At 41.8% G+C, this 17,915-nt stretch overlaps 1 protein-coding gene across 1 annotated transcript; it reads right to left on the bottom strand.

The window, feature by feature from the left end:
• Positions 1-6,172: 6,172 nt before the first annotated feature.
• On the bottom strand, positions 6,173-17,585 carry RXFP3 (relaxin family peptide receptor 3). Its single transcript, XM_077462889.1, has 2 exons — positions 16,430-17,585; positions 6,173-13,566 (listed from the first exon to the last, which is right to left on the bottom strand). Exon 2 carries the CDS (start codon positions 13,523-13,525, stop codon positions 12,251-12,253), a length of 1,275 nt encoding a protein of 424 aa, XP_077319015.1. The 5' UTR covers positions 13,526-13,566; positions 16,430-17,585; the 3' UTR covers positions 6,173-12,250.
• Between the last annotated feature and the right edge of the window lie 330 nt (positions 17,586-17,915).

Consider the following 17,915-nt stretch of genomic DNA (forward strand, 5'->3'; position numbering starts at 1 on the left):
CAAAAAAAAAATTTTTTTTTTTTTTTTACACAAAGTTGTCACTAAATGATATATTGCTCACACATGCTATGGGCGTATGTGAAATGACACCCCAAAATAAATTCTGCTGCTTCTCCTGAGTACGGGGATACCACATATGTGGGACTTTTTGGGAGCCTAGCCGCGTACGGGGCCCCGAAAACCAAGCACCGCCTTCAGGCTTTCTAAGGGCGTAAATTTTTGAGTTCACTTCTCACTACCTATTACAGTTTTGAAGGCCATAAAATGCCAAGATGGCACAAAACCCCCACAAATGACCCCATTTTAGAAAGTAGACACCCCAAGCTATTTGCTGAGAGGCATGTTGAGTTCATGGAATATTTTATATTTTGCCACAAGTTGCGGGAAAATTACAAACTTTTTTTTTTTTTTTTTTTTTTTCACAAAGTTGTCACTAAATGATATATTGCTCACACATGCCATGGGCATATGTGAAATGACACCCCAAAATAAATTCTGCTGCTTCTCCTGAGTACGGGGATACCACATATGTGGGACTTTTTGGGAGCCTAGCCGCGTACGGGGCCCCGAAAACCAAGCACCGCCTTCAGGCTTTCTAAGGGCGTAAATATTTGACTTCACTCCTCACTACCTATTACAGTTTTGAAGGCCATAAAATGCCAAGATGGCACAAAACCCCCACAAATGACCCCATTTTAGAAAGTAGACACCCCAAGCTATTTGCTGAGAGGCATGTTGAGTCCATGGAATATTTTATATTTTGCCACAAGTTGCGGGAAAATTACAAACTTTTTTTTTTTTTTTTTTTTTTTCACAAAGTTGTCACTAAATGATATATTGCTCACGCATGCCATGGGCATATGTGAAATGACACCCCAAAATAAATTCTGCTGCTTCTCCTGAGTACGGGGATACCACATATGTGGGACTTTTTGGGAGCCTAGCCGCGTACGGGGCCCCGAAAACCAAGCACCGCCTTCAGGCTTTCTAAGGGCGTTACAGTTTTGAAGGCCATAAAATGCCAAGATGGCACAAACCCCCCCCAAATGACCCCATTTTGGAAAGTAGACACCCCTAAATTTAGGGGTACACTAGTGAGACTAGGTAATAAATGGCGGGTGCCCTGAAACTATAAAAAAATAACTAACCAACCAGCGTCACCTGTAACAGTTATATGGTGATCACTGGTGAAAGGGTTAACTAGGGGGCAATCAGGGGGCTTTATGCGGTAGTATATGGGGGTCCCTGGCGCTATAAAAAGCTGCGGCGAACCTAAATACCTACTTGCCTAACTAGCGTCACCTGTGACACTAATACAGCGATCAGAAAAACGATCGCTTATTAGGCTGGGTTCACACTGGAGCGATGCGGGAACGCCACGAATGCGCGGCGGGTTCCCGCATCGCATGCCTCCCGGCGGCAGTTCACACTGCCCTATGCGAACTGCTGGGAGTGTCAGTGAAATGTTACTGACACCCCCAGATCAGTTCGCATATCGCAGTGCGATCTGAAAACTCGGATCGCATGGTGTGAACACCCATGCGATCCGATTCTGCTGCGGGCCAAAAAAAGGGTCCCGTGCGAATTTGCGGCGGGTGCGGCGGGTGTGGCGGGTGCGGCGAATGGCTGAACTCGAATCGCACAGAGATCGGATGTGATTTGCACTGCAGTGCGGTGCGAATCACATCCGTTCTCAAACCGCTGCAATCTGAACCCAGCCTTAGTGACACTGGCGACGGGGGGTGATCACGGGGTTAAACCTTTATTGGGGGGGTTAGGGGGGTACCTTAGAACTAAAGGGGGCTAACCCTAACTGCCCTAACAGTTATTAGTCACAAATGACACCCGCCGGGTGATCAGGGGGTTAAACCTTTATTAGGTAATAAATGGCGGGTGCCCTGAAACTATAAAAAAATAACTAACCAACCAGCGTCACCTGTAACAGTTATATGGTGATCACTGGTGAAAGGGTTAACTAGGGGGCAATCAGGGGGCTTTATGCGGTAGTATATGGGGGTCCCTGGCGCTATAAAAAGCTGCGGCGAACCTAAATACCTACCTGCCTAACTAGCGTCACCTGTGACACTAATACGGCGATCAGAAAAATGATCGCTTATTAGGCTGGGTTCACACTGGAGCGATGCGGAAACGCCGCGAATCCGCGGCGGGTTCCCGCATCGCATGCCTCCCGGCGGCAGTTCACACTGCCCTATGCGAACTGCTGGGAGTGTCAGTGAAATGTTACTGACACCCCCAGATCAGTTCGCATATCGCAGTGCGATCTGCAAACTCGGATCGCATGGTGTGAACACCCATGCGATCCGATTCTGCTGCGGGCCAAAAAAAGGGTCCCGTGCGAATTTGCGGCGGGTGCGGCGGGTGTGGCGGGTGCGGCGGGTGCGGCGAATGGCTGAACTCGAATCGCACAGAGATCGGATGTGATTTGCACTGCAGTGCGGTGCGAATCACATTCGTTCTCATAAACCGCTGCAATGTGAACCCAGCCTTAGTGACACTGGCGACGGGGGGTGATCACGGGGTTAAACCTTTATTGGGGGGGTTAGGGGGGTACATTAGAACTAAAGGGGGCTAACTCTAACTGCCCTAACAGTTATTACAGTCACAAATGACACCAATGCAAAAAAAAAAAAAAAAAAAAAAAAAATGACATTGGTGTCACTGTGACTGGGGGGCAGGGGTAATTGGGGGGGTGATCGGGGGGTAAAGGGGGGGTGTGAGTGTGCCTGGCATGTTCTACTGTGTGTGTAGAGTGTTGGTGCAACTCACCGATCCGCTCTCCTCCGTGTCGGAATGGAAAATACCGACACGGAGGAGAGAATACATCACTTCCTCTCCTGTGTTTACATTACAGGAGAGGAAGTGATGTCACGGGGGATTTCCATTCGTCGAGAGCGATCGCGAGGGGGTGGCCATGAATGAATGGCCGTCCCCTCATCCCTGATCTCTCCCGAACGAATGCCGACCGCCGCAGGCACCGGGGGGGGGCCCGATCGGGCCCCCCACCCGCGGGCAGGCATGGACTTATATATACGCCAATATGCCTGCCCGTGCCATTCTGCCGACGTATATCGTCGTGCGGCGGTCGGCAAGTGGTTAAATATATCTAGTGCAAGTGTTGGAATTTGACTTAGGGATTGGCCCAGGGCTGACACATGGGGCGGAGATGAAGTCCATAGACTTGGAACTTTCAAAGGACTTCTTTTCTGTGCTTCCAATTGCCAAATGGAGGGGCAGAGGGGAAAAGGAAGGTCAGTGTGTGTGGCTGAGGTGAGCATTACCTTAAACCTTCACATATTCATATATAAAAACAATGTGCTACCATGCAACAATGTAGTGTACATTAATAACTTGATGTGATGCACATCTTACCAAAAGTTATACAAATGTCAAAAAACAATAACCATGTGCAAGAAAATAAAATGTGAAAATCAAAAAAAATAAAACATGAAACAATAGTCCATATCTCCATGTGCAATCTTAAATAATCAATAAATCCACGAGGTGTTACACTTGGAGTTGGGTAGAGTGATTCATTAAAAATTGCACATAGAGATTTGGACTTGTTTCATGTTTTATTTTGTTTGATTTACTCATTTAATTATTTTATATGTTATTATGTGCACCACATTTTTATGTCTTTAAAGTGGTTGTAAACCTCATTCATGAAAGGTGAACTAAGCACATATATCTGTAGTGTTTACTTATCTCTCTTCAAAGCTCTAAGTGCTGTTTTTCTCTGATGCTAAATTCCTCTGTTATCAGCATGAGTCCCTTCTGACAAGTTCTCCGACACATGGGATAACAGTAGCTGAAAGTTTGTGTTGGGGAGGGAGTTTAGAGGTAGATTAGCAGGGAGCTTGTCTATTCAGATTATGTGGAGGGGGGTGTGTCCCTTTCCTCCAATCAGCTCACGCACAGTGTAAACCCATTCTCCCTACCCCTATGTGCTTCTGGAAGAGGAAGAAAGATTTTTAACATGATCTGCACTTTCTAAAGAGTGTAGAAAGATGAAGACAGCAGATATACATGTACAACGTATGTAGGAGGATTTGTTTCATCTCTGTGTATCATCTGAGGATGCTCACTTCACTATGTATATGTGAGGGTTTACATCCACTTTAACTTAAACCTGTTGTTTCAACCTGAGTGTGAAAAGTGCAAGTTTAGTGAGTGTACAACCACATTTTTTATTTTATTTTTTGGATAGAGTAAGGAAGGTTTAGGACCCATGTCAGTTTATTTTTAGCTGTCTGTCCCAATCTGCTGTCTTCGCTGTCTGTCCCAGTGGAAACACTGCTCTACAGGTAATCCCTTCCCTTCTTAGACAGTTGTAACCAGAGTAGGTGTCCTCATTGGACATTTTCCCCTTTATTCCCGTTCCAATGACAATTCCAAAATTTTGGATTACCCTTTACTTTCTCTTTCAGTGAAAATGGCCATGGGACAAATAGAGAAGTTAAAGTGGTTGTAAAACTCAGACATAAAATAAGAACAAAGCATATCCCTCTATAGTGTGTATTTGTCTCAATTAAGAGCACTAAGTGTCATTTCTGGCTGGTGCTTCTTTCCTCTGCTATCAGCATGAATCACTACTAACAAGTTTTCCTGACACCAAGAGAAAAATGATGACAGGGGAGGGACCTCTAACAGATTGACAGCCTCAGCTCTGTTCATGTGTGCTGAGTGGATGAGGTGTGTTCCTTACCTCCAATCAGCTCTCAGAGTTCTCTGCATTGAGCTCTGCAGAGTAAAAAATTCAGTTCTCCGCCCCCTCTTTTCTGACAGCTTAGACAAGCTTATATAAAGTTTGGACTTTGAACTGATGTTCGAGAAGAGAAGACTACAGATAAACAGGTACAACTTCTATAGAAGGATGTGTTTCATCTCTGTGTATCACCTGAGGTCAGTCACTTCACTGGATATATTGAAGGGTTTACAACCACTTTAAATCTCCCCAGCAGGGACAAAGACAGCAATAAAAATTTGACAGAAGTCCTAAACCATCCCCACTCTATCCAAAATTAAATAATAAAAAGCTCTGACTATACATTCACATTAAAGTAGAATTCATATACTTTAAAGTAGTGATGTTTGGTCCATCTGGTAACATAAATTTGGGAATTTGGAATGCTGTGCAGTGCCTAGGACCTGCTGCAGGTCTAAGGCTGCATTCACACCTGAGCGTAGCGCTTTCAAGCGGTTTTTGCTGCGTTTTTTACCGCGATTTGCAGCGTTTTTTACCGCGATTCGCAGCGGTTTTTACCGTGTTTTTTTACCGCGATTTGCCGCGAATTTGTGCAGGGCAAAAGGTCACCAATGGTAAAAGAAGAAAAACGCCCAAATCAGCCCGATTCACGCGACAAAAAAGGGTCTGGAACTTGTCTGAGCTTCAGGCGTAGGGCTTCAGGCGACATGGAGTGGAGATGTGAACCATCCCCATTGAGAATAATAGATTTTTTCCCCTCCAGCGTTTTGTAGCTTCAGGCGTCAAGCTACAAAACGCTCAGGTGTGAATGGGGTCTAAGTGACCTATTCATGGGCACAGAGAGATCCCAAATTAATTAAAATTAATTGGTTGACACAGAGGATCAGGTGACTGAACTGGAATTGCCTGAAAATAGATACACGTAAGTATACAGATCTTTCGTACGCAGATTAATTAATATAGGTGTTAGGATGGGAGAGGAAGCTTTTTTAACTACTTCCTGGCCACCATACATATATATATATACACACACACACACACACACACACACACACACACATATATATATATACACAAGAGCAGTGATATAACAATTATGGCTGAAGCTGCAACCATGACCATGACATCATTTTTTAGAGCAGGTCCCATCACTATTACAGGCGGCTCGTGCCACAGTCTGTACCGAACTCCAATCCCAGAAGTAATTACCGGCTTGTAAAGCATTTGATTAAACTGATTTTGGTTCAACCACTTCAGCTCCGAAAGGTTTTTACCTCCTTCCTGACCAGACCATTTTGCACTGTTTTGTTTTAACTGACAACTGCGACGCTGTACCCAAATAAAACTGATGTCCTTTTTTCCCCACAAATAGAGCTTTCTTTTGGTGGTATTTGATCACCTCTGCGTTTTTTTTTTTTTGCGTTATAAACAAAAAAAGGGCGACAATTTCGAAAAACAATATTTTTTACTTTCTGCTATAATACATATCCAATACAAAAAATAACAAAATGGTAAAATCAAATTTCTTCATAAATTTAGGCCAATATGTATTCTGCTACATTTTTGGTAAAAAAAATCCCAATATGCGTACATTGTTTACTGTCGTTCTGCCTCTCCTGTAAATGATCGCCGGGTCCTGGCGGCCGTGATGGCTCCCGTTGTGTCCAATCACAGTGGGAGCAGTGCTCTGGTGGCGCGTGCCCCAGAGCCAAAGAGAAAAATCATGTACAGGTACGTGATTTTATGCTCAAGTGCAGCCCTGCCGCAGAATTTGTACGTGGGGCGGTCCTTAAGTGGTTAACCACTTACTGACCGGGCCATAGCCGAAAAAACGCTACAGTGAGGTTGGATACATATAATGTCCTCCCAGAATTATACTCCCGTGTGCCCCCTGGGGCGGGCACCCGGGAATGTCCATGACCGTCGGGTCTCTCGGACCCAATATGTCACAGATCGGGGCAAAGGGCCAATTGACAGCGGCCCTTTACCTTGTGATCATGCCATCCAATGACAGCTCAACCACTTGTAAACAAACAGGAGCATGTCTGGTTCAACTCCACCCCTCTCCTCACGCCAATCGGCGTATGAGGAGAGGAGAGAGCTGGGTGCAGCAGCGCTGTGGGCTGGATCTGAAGTGTCCACAGCACTGATCTGTGCCCATCCTTGGCTTATCCATTCATCCCTGGCTCATCCATCCATATTCATGCTCAGCCATGCTCCATCCTTGGCCACATCAGTGCTCATCCGTGCCATATCAGTGATCATTTGTGCCACATTCATGCCACATCAGTGCTCATCCGTGCCACATCCATGCCACATCAGTACTCATTCATGCCACATCAGTGATTATCCATGCCACATCAGTGCTCACCCATGCCACATCCATGCCACAACAGTGCTCATCCATGCCACAACAGTGCTCATCCATGCCACAACAGTGATCATCTGTGCCACATCCATGCTGCATCAGTGGTCATCAGTGCCACATTAATGCCACATCAGTGATCATTCATGCCACATCAGTGCTTATCCATGCCACATTCATTGCACATCAGTGATCATCTGTGCCACTTCAGGGCTCATCTGTTTCATATCCATGCCACATCAGTGCTCATCAATGCCACATCATTTCTCATTAATGCCACATCCGTGCCACATTAGTGCTCATCCATGCCACTACAGTGCTCATCAGTGTCTCAAAAAGTGTAATAGGTAGTCAAATTAGATTTGAAATGTATGTCCCTAGAACACCTGACGGCGCTCCCTGCATGTTGGGCCTCTGTATGTGGCCAGGCTGTGTAAAAGTCTCACACATGTGGTATCACCATACTTGGGACAAGTAGCGGAATGTATTTTGGGGGGTCATTTTTTCTATGTACATGCCATGTGTTAGAAATATCTTAGAAATTGACAACTTTGTGTAAAAAAAAAGCATTTTCATTTTCTTTCCACATTTTCCAAAAATTGTGGGAAAAACTTACATGTTCAAAAGACTCATTATGCCTCATAGAATATACATAGGGATGTTTACTTTCCAAAATGGGGTCATTTTTGGGGCATTTCCATTGTCCTGGTGCTCCAGGGCCTTCAAAAGTGTAAGAGGTAGTCTAGAAATTTTATGTGTAATTTATGCTCCTAGAATGCCTGATGGTGCTCCTTACATGTTGGGCCTCTGTATGTGGCCAGGCTGTGTAAAAGTCTCACACGTGTGGTATTGTCATACTCATACTATAAGAATGTATTTTAGGGTGTAATTTATGGTATACATATGATGTGTGTGAGAAATAACTTGTTTTTATGACAATTTTGTGAAAAAAAATATTCATTCTGCAAAGAATTGTGGGAAGAAATTGGTAAAAAAACTTTAAAAAACTCACCATGCCTCTTACTAAATATCTTGAAATGGCTACTTTCTAAAAAGGTGTCATTTGGGGGGTATTTGTTCTTTCCTGGCTTGTTAGGGTCTCAAGAAATGAGATAGGCCTTCGGTACATTTTCAGTGATTGGCACCATAGTTTGTAGACTCTACAACTTTCACAAAGACCAAATAATATACACCGATTTTGGCCAAAATTTATGAAGAAAAATTGATAATTTACATATAATGTTTGGAGGTTCTAAGTAAGCAAAAAAAATGTATGAGAGAAATGTCACAATTAGACTGGGCTGGAGGTAGTAATAATAAGTTAAATATAACTCAGAATTCTATCTTAAGTCCTTCTATGCCCAGGAATAGGTCACTTAGACCTGTAGTAGGTCCTGGGCACTAATCAACATTCCAACTTTGTTATCAGATGGACAAAAACATCACTTATCTTTCATTACTTATAAAAAGTGCAGCATGAAAACCATTTTTTTTTCTGTACATTGGTTATATGACACAGAATAGCTTTAAATAGGTTCAAAAGTATCCTACAAAATTGAAAACTATCTTTTATTAAAGCATTCCATTTATTAAACAAAATATTTTTCTTTATTTAAAAACTAAAACCCACTAGAAAATAACAGGAAAACACATTGCAGTTACTGCCATAACAGTTGAGAGCGTCTCATTAAATGGTTGTTGTATAGCCATTGCGGTCGTAAAAGTTACAATGCAAGCAGATGGCACATTAAGTGATTGTTTGCACTTGCTCATGTGAAGGACTCAGCCTCCTCCATAAGGCAGTACAAGAGCGATGGGATTCAGTAACCCTTAACAACCCAATTTCACCTTGTATTTATGCCGTGCAGGCAGAGTCGTGAAAGGCAACTCTATACATTTCTGTACTATTCTTTTCCTTTACTAAACCAGCCAGACAATGCGTATTCAATGTGCTTGTATGTAAGTGTCACTGTACACAGCAACCTTGTTTACTGCTTCTGTACATTTTTTGCTATATAGATCCTATCTTAGTTTCATCAATTTAAACAATTGTGGCACTTATCATGAATTTACGTTAGTAACTTTAAAAAAAAAAAAAAACACACAGTAATCTTAGCTCAGTAACAAATGTGCATTGTCACATTATATTCTAATTGTGGTCAAAGATTCACAAAGCTTCAACACAAGAATTTTTTTTTTGAGCCACGGGACTGTCATTTTCAAATCTCATTGGAATTGACTGAAAATAACCGTCACTTTTTTTTTTTTTTAATCTGTATCCTTATCCTGGTGTGTTGGCTTTGCAAATTGAGTGTAATGTGTTATAACAATTTAATAAAATGCTTAGGAAAAGGGTTAGTCCAATCATGACTGATGCTTCGGTTTTCCACAGATGCCAATGGCTTTTATGACCATCTGGCATCTGAATTTCTTGGGAACTCCAATAGTAAATATTGACCTCTACACCCCCCTACACTACTCAGTTCTTAAAGGGGACATGTCAGGGTAATGGTATAAGAGTTGCATTTTCTATTTAAGGTGCCTTTTTTCCTTTTACTTGCCTAAAGTGTTACTAAACCCAGGAGCCTGCATTCACTATATTTGGTCTCCCACAGTACACAGCACATGGAAATGCAATAGTTTTAGTAAATATAAACGGCTTAATACCTTAACTCATCAGCAGTGTAAAGCAGTCTTGTGATTTCTGTCAGTACCTAGTTAAGGCCTGTAGGAGGTGTTTTCATACTTCACTGGCTGTCATATCAGGAAGCAGGACCCCTGACCCTCTGTCTGGACAGTGCTGATTGGCCCTGTGTTGATTACATGCACCCTCCCAAGAAAAAAAGAACCTCTCTAGCCATACACACCAAACTGAGCATGTGCAGCCTGACTCCACAGACTCTGCCTAATCTGGACCTGTTTTGGAGTCAGTGGAAGAAAAAGACAGGATTAAACAGCCCTTTTTACACAGTGCAGAGGATTAACCCCTTAGGTTCCACGGTGAGTATAACATGCATGCTTTACTGCATATACAGACTGATTTTACTGTTCTGGTTTAGTAACAGTTTAACTAGGTAATTGGTTTCATTTACAAAAAAAGAAGATACACGTAGCAAAATGATGCTTTGTTCAGTGCATTTTTAATGCATTCCCGCACATCACGTGTAGGGGCAGCACATTCATTTCAATGGGCTGCCATATGTGTGAGAAATGCAGAAAAGGAAACCTAGATTTTTTTTTTTATTCCAAAATTGTGCCATACCAAACAGCTTGGTGCTGCGGCACCATTTGGTTTGGCGTGCACAAAAATGCATGCGTTTGAAGATGCATGGGGGAGCTATTAATGATTAGAGACACTGCCATACATCTGCTAAAATGGCAGTGTGTTTCTGTGTGTTAGGAAAGCATGCAAAAGTACACATGTTCCCAACATACATAGTTGGGAAATTAGCCTCAGTCTTTTGCCAGACACAGAATATTCTCCAGCACATGATTAGGTATTATGAATGAAAACAATGTCATTTTGCTGCATGCATTTTCTCTACACCTTTACTAAATAAATACCAAGGAGTTGCTGACCTAAGACAAGTATTCGGGTTCAAGAAGTCCTTTCAGTAATTTTACAAGCCTGCGTGACTAAATACCTGACATCATTTCATAGTATAATTTTTTTTTTTTTAGGAGGCTTTTATTATTAAAAAGCAGACAATATGCTCCAGGAAAGTGACTTTGCCAAGGATGCTGTGGTCAGTCTGCTGCCAAGGATGCTGTGGTCAGTCTGCTGCAGGCAGGAGGAAGCATTTCCTCAGTCTCCACCGACAAAGTGATCAGTTTGCAGCATTGTAACTTTGTGATAAGTCCCAAAGGGGAAGGATGCAGCAGGGGTTGATTCATGTCAGGTATTTATAAACACTGCACTGCACAGGATCTACATGATCATCTAGTATCTTAGTCCAGGAAGTAGATACAAATCCTGAATAATGCCTGGAGAGAGATGACATTGTCCTTCTGATAAGAAAATGAGATGTACACTTTGGGCCCCTTGGTACCAATTAACAATTGTTTAAATGACTACAGTGTATCCATCTTCTGATGGATCCTTCCAGCAGGATAATGCACCATGTGACAGAGCCAAAATAATCTCACCACTGGTTTCTTGAAAACAATGAGATCACTGTACTCCAATGGCCTCCACAGTCACCACATCTCAAATTCAATAGAGCACCTTTGGGACGTGGTGGAATGGGATATTCGCATCATGGATGTGCAGCCAACAAATCTGCTGCAACTGCGTGATGCTATCATGTCACTATGGACCAAAATCTCTGAGGAATGTTTCCAAGACCTTGTTATATCTATGCCACAAAGAATTAGTGCAGTTCTGAAGGCAAAAGGGGGTCCAACTTGGGACTAGCAAGGTGTAGCTAGTAAAGTGGATGGAGAGTATTTACCTGTAAGGTAAGACCTGCACATTATGTAACCTGCATGCACTTAACATGAAAAAATATATCTCATGATATGTCCACTTTAGGAGTTCTATTTGACTCTCACTTGTTCTAGGTTATTGGCTAAGTAGTAAAAGCAAGAATAATGGCTCCAGTGTTGCAACTATGAAAAAAAGTTGGCAACCATACTTGTATCCTGGTTCCCTTTAAGAAGCCACGTATGACAGCCCCATACTCTGTCTTTCAAAAAGTAGCATGAATGAAGATTATGTGGGCTCTTCATAACTGCTGTAGCTGGTGGGCTATGTTGGGGGAGTGCTCACCACAGAGAACCCTGGAAAATGTACAAATCTGGAAGGTTACCCACATGGACAAGAAACTAAAATATCAGTACTGAGTAGACTTTCCCTTTACATGTACAACTTTTTTTGCTGTAAGTTTATATAGCCAAAAACCATATAAAAAATGTTTGTTTTAATTACATGTCCATAATATGTTCTTTATAAACATAGTATATCTACATTTCATATAAATTTATATCCATAAAACAATTCTCTTAAATAATATTAAATATATAAATCATAGGTTCTATAATAAATTTTCAGAGATCTTACATACACTGTACATTGTCAGCTACAGTACAAGGACGGAACGTAGAGTAGCAGCCCTCATGGATCAACCTCCTTGGGAGTTTGGCAAAGCTGATGCTCATAGTCAGTACCGCTGTTCAGTTGAACTGTTGGGCAGAAGATCATACCTGCCATTGTAGATGACAGCTCCAGGGGGGTAACAGATGACATCAGGCTCTACAGGATTGAGGGGGACCATGCCATGTCCCTGTTCATCTTGCTCTGGTTTGGTGGTGGCTGTAAATGGTCGCATGTTAGTCAGAGAAGGGGAGGTCATCCTCCAAAAGAGGTTTTTTAATGCTTTGCGGAACTCTCTGCGCATTAAGCAGTACAGAATGGGATTTAGGCAACTGTTTGAGTGAGCCAAGCAGACAGTTATGGGAAAAATATAAGCTTGAGTGGTAAAGTACTCATAGCTAAATTGCACTACATTCAGTTTGATAAGGATCCCCCAGGTCGTCAAGGCTTGGTTTGGAAGCCAACACAAGAAGAAAGATAGTACAACAATAGTCACAGATTTAGTGACTTTAGACCTCCTCTTAGTGCTCGAGGTGCTCACGTTTCTATCAGTGATGAAGCGAACCAAGAGAAGGTAACAAATTGTGATGATGAATAAGGGGATGACAAATCCCAGCAGAACCTTCTGAGCATGATAGAGTCCCAGCCAAAACTGCGCATTACCATAGTTAACTGGAAACTTGACCAAACAGAGGACCTCACTGGAGACAGTGGCTGTGGTGGAGAAGATAGCGTGCGGCAAAGATGCTACAATGGCAAAAACCCAAATAAGGACACTTACCCACTTGGCAGAGCAGCTTATAGGTCTTCGTTTAGACTTAAGGGCAGAAGCCACTGAGTAGTATCTGGCCACACTCATGGCTGTGAGGAAAAAGACACTAGCATACATGTTCATGGCAGTAACATAGGACACTATTTTACACATGGCTTTGCCAAAGAGCCAGCTAAAATCCAAAGCATTCTCTACAGCCCAGAAAGGCAGAGTAAGCACAAACTGGAAATCTGTCACTGCAAGGCTGGTCACAAACAGATTAATGGAGGATTTTTTCCAGCCTTGTTTGGTCTTCATTAGGTACAGTACCAGCACATTGCCCACCAGTCCCAGGGCACAAACAACAGAGTACACTATGGAGATCATAATCCTTACTATAGCGGAGCTGTCTCCTACTTTGTCTGATTTCTCAAAGTTGAAACTTCTCAGGAGGTCCTGTAGCGTCTCATTGGTCCTGTTAAGCTGCTTCTCCTCAAAGTAGAGTGGAAACATCCCCAGAAGATCGCTCTGCTCTGCTTCCTGCATGATGGTTATTAAAGAACACGAGGTGAGGTTACATCTGAACCCCATGCCATGATATTGAACTCGGGCTCCTCAGAGGGATTCAGCAACTGTCAAAAAGCCAGAGCAGATAGCATTAGTCTAAAGAGGAAATGTAGATAGTAAAACACTTGCAAGGTATTCAATTTAAAGCAGTATCTTTATTACAGGTCCTTGTATAGCACCATCAATTTACATATATATTGTACATTCACATCAGTACCTGCCCTCAAGGAGCTTACAATCTGAGGTCCCTAACTCACATTCACACATACACATACTACGGCCAATTTAGACAGGAGCCAATTAAATTACCTGCATGTCTTTGAATGTTGGAGGAAACCCATGCAGGCACAGGGAGAGCATGCAAACTCTGCAAGTAGTGCCACGGTTAGGATTCAAAGTAATCCTAGTGCTGCTAATCAGAAGTGCTAACCACTAAACCACTGTGCTATATAAAAAAAAACAAAAAAATACCATATTGCAGCCTACCGATACCTAAATGGGATGGCTGCATTCATTTTACTTTTTTTTGGCTTTTTGTTTAATTTTACCTGATGATCTGGTCAGTAATATCATTCCTGTCTTATAGTGGCTCCACTCTGGAGGGAAGAGAAATGGAGACAGCAGCATTGGCAATCTGAGAAGAGGGTAGAGTTAGACTAGCAGATTTAGATGGACTTGACTTGCAAATTAAAGCCAAACTCCAGCTAACACTCATTTTTTTCTATTGGGATAAAGGTTTTACATAAATGAATAAAAGTTGACCATTTCCAGCATTCCTGTCAGTGATAACTGGTTTATCTCAACCCCCTGTGACTTTTGCTGGACAGCTTGGTCTGCTAAAGTAAGTTGAAAAATAACAGACTTACTGGCCAGATCAACAGGTGAAAATAAAGAATAAAAGCCATAAAAAGGAGACTAATGAAGCCCTCAAATCTAACATGCCCTATATCTATGCTAATGACACTCAAATCTATCGCTTTACCCCTCATCTCACTCCATCAGTCTCCTAAAACAACACAAATTAATTAACAGACAAATCAGCCTGGATGTCACACCACTTCCTCAACTCAATCTATCCAAAACCGAGCTCATAATATTTCCTTCCCCCACATGCCTCCTCCCCTGACATCTCCGTCAAGATCGATGGCACAACCATCAACCCATCCCCGCACTTCAGGGTGCTAGGGGTAACCCTAGATTCTGGACTCTCCTTACAGCTTGTCGCCTCAACCTCTGCAACATCACCAAAATATGTCCCTTCCTAACCAATGACAAAACAAAGCTCTTAGTTCACTACCTGGTCATCTCTCACCTCGGCTACTGCAACTCCCTTCCCATTAGCTCACCTTTACATAGTCTATCCACCCTTCAGGCCATCATGAATGCTGCTGCCAGGCTCATCCACCTTACCAACCATTCAGCGTCTACTACCCTTCTCTGCTACTCCTCTCCCGCTCACCCAACAAATTAAATTCAAGGTACTATCAATAACTTACAAAAACATCCACAACTCTGCTCTCAGCTACACCATTAACCTAGTCTCAAAATACCAACCTAATCGTTCTCTTCGTTCCTCCCAAGACCTCCTGTCCTCTAGCTCCTTTGTCACCTTCCCCCACACTCGCCTTCATGACTTCTCCTGAGCCTCTCATATCCTCTAGAACTCCCTTCTCCCAATCTGTCCCACTGTCTTTCCAATTTTAGATGAGTTCTGAAAACCCTACTCTCCTTTAGAGAAGTATATCCTGCCTCCACCTAACAACTGTACTTTAATTTTATTTTATTAAATCCCCCACAGCTATTACATTTGGTATAACTTGACCCTCCCTCTTAGATTGTAATCTCTAATGACTAGGTCCCTCTGATGCCTCCTGTAGTGAATTGTATTGTAAGTGTACTGTCTTCCCTCATGTTGTAAAGCATTGCAAAAACTTTTGGTGCTATATACATCCTGTATAATAAGAATAACAACAACAATACATTTTTCATGATGACACAGATAGAGGTATATACAGCAGAGAAATAGATAGATAGATAGATAGATAGATAGATAGATAGATATTAGTAGGGATGGATAGATAGATAGTTAGATAGATAGATAGATAGATAGATAGATAGATAGATAGATAGATAGATAGATAGATAGATAGATAGATAGATATTATGAGGGATGGATAGATAGATAGACAGACAAACAGACAGACAGACAGACAGACAGACAGACAGATAGATAGATAGATAGATAGATAGATAGATAGATAGATATTAGGAGGGATAGATAGATAGATAGATAGATAGATAGATAGATAGATAGATAGATAGATAGATAGATAGAAATAGAAAGTCAATGATAAATAGACACAGATATAGATAGATAGATAGATAGATAGATAGATAGATAGATAGATAGATATTAGGATAGATAGATAGATAGATAGATAGATAGATAGATAGATAGATAGATAGATAGATAGATATTAGGATAGATATATATTAGGATAGATAGATAGATAGATAGATAGATAGATAGATAGATAGATAGATAGATAGATAGATAGAAAGAAAGAAATAGAAAGTCAATGATTAATAGACACAGATATAGATAGATAGATAGATAGATAGATAGACAGATAGATAGATACTGATTTACTAAAACAGTTGCGTGCAAACCAATCAGCTTCCAGATTTTTTTTGTCAAAGCTTAATTGGACAAACTGAAGTTAGAAGCTGACTGGCTAGCATGCACAGCTGTCTGAGATTTTGCCCTCTCCAATTTTGGTAAATCAACTCCCGAGGATCCAAACTGTCAGTAAACTCAGAATAATTGCAAACTGAAGTTGTTATATCAATATTAATGTAATATCAAATCTTGCTATTTCCCTTGAGTTAACCCAACAGGATCAGTCTTAAATAAAGGAAAATACTTACTTTAAAGATCAGTCTGCTTCCCCATACTCTTCACTTCCAAGCTGAAACGAATTATAGATACCTGCTTTTAGATCTCTTGGTTATGCAGACTTCAGACAGTCCAATGTGCTCTGTACTTCAACAGTCTTCAACAGTCTTAAAGATGTATGACCCCTAAACAAAGTCCTTTAGTACTAAATACACCCAGACAGGTTGTACCATTCATGTTGATATATCTGGCTTCTGTAACATCAATGTCGTCCAAGATGATCAAAGCAGCAGGAATCACCTAAGTAATTGTTTGCCTTTAAGGTCAGTCAGTGCTCCTATAAGCAATGGATCCAATGCAGGGTGCATAAGACTGGCATAAGGTCGTTTTACATTCCCTACTTCTGCGGGCTGAAGATCCAAGCTTCTTATTGTGCTTTTGATCACTGCTTGGATAAAAAAGTTTCAATAAATCAGAAGTATCTACTTTCCAAAATCCCCAGCTTCTATAAGCTCCAGACAGTCCATTGCACTGCAACCATCTTCCAAAATCAAAGTATCTGGTGACCACTGTTTGTAAGTGAGGTCAAAATCAAAGTATCTGGAGACCACTGCTTCTAGGTGAAGTCAAAGTATTTGGAGACCACTGCTTGTAGGTGAAGTCAAAATCAAAGTATATGGAGACCACTGCTTGTAGGTGAAGTCAAAATCAAAGTATCTGGAGACCACTGCTTCTAGGTGAAGTCAAAATCAAAGTATATGGACACCACTGCCTGTAGCTGAAGCCAAGATCAAATTGATACATTTAATAGAAATCAGTTAGTTTTAAATGCCATACAAAGAGGTGCACAGGAAGCTTGGAGATGCTGAGAAGTCAGTCTGTTCTATGCTCCCTTCTTAGTAGAGTTAGAAGATCCCTGGTTCTCTGAGCTTCAAATACTCCTACAGGATAAGAGCTGCTGCAGCCTTCAGAAAGCTAGTGCGTACCCTTGTAGAGCTCAGCAGTGCAGGTACAGAGCTGCATGAATCTGTACAGCTCTGTGCATACAGGTCCTGAGTTGTGCATGCCTCCAACTTATATTTCACACTGATCCCTCGTCATAGAGCCCGATAGCCTGTCTATTGATCTGGAACATGCGCAGAGAACACAGGGAGCTATCCTTGGTGCTGACTGTAGCTATCAACGGATCCCAATGACAGCAGCTGCTGTCCAAGGTGCTGAATTAAATGGCTCTAATGACTGCAAGGGTGCACCTTGTCCTCGCTGCTTCCAACAATTATCTTAGCAAGGGAATTATACAAACAGAATACATGGATTAACGTTCTCCCTTAAAATCCACTCTATAAATAAAAGTAGCAAAATCTGCCAACATAAGAAATATTCTAACTGCTTGACAGGCATGTCCTGGCTCTTATGTCACATACAGATCCATTGGAAGACAGACATGAGAGCATTGTTTGGTGAGTCACACAAGTATGTGTTGAGGACAGTCAAAATATATTTTTTTAAAACATTGCA

The sequence above is a fragment of the Lithobates pipiens genome, unplaced genomic scaffold (genome assembly GCF_037356315.1).
Source record: "Lithobates pipiens isolate NorthernLeopardFrog02 unplaced genomic scaffold, aLitPip1_a1.2 Scaffold_3, whole genome shotgun sequence".
Classification (NCBI taxonomy): Eukaryota; Metazoa; Chordata; class Amphibia; order Anura; family Ranidae; genus Lithobates; species Lithobates pipiens.

Coding starts and splice junctions, on each gene's coding strand:
- RXFP3 (XM_077462889.1), bottom strand. CDS start 13,525: ATGGGGTTCAGATGTAACCTCACCTCGTGTTCTTTAATAACCATCATG.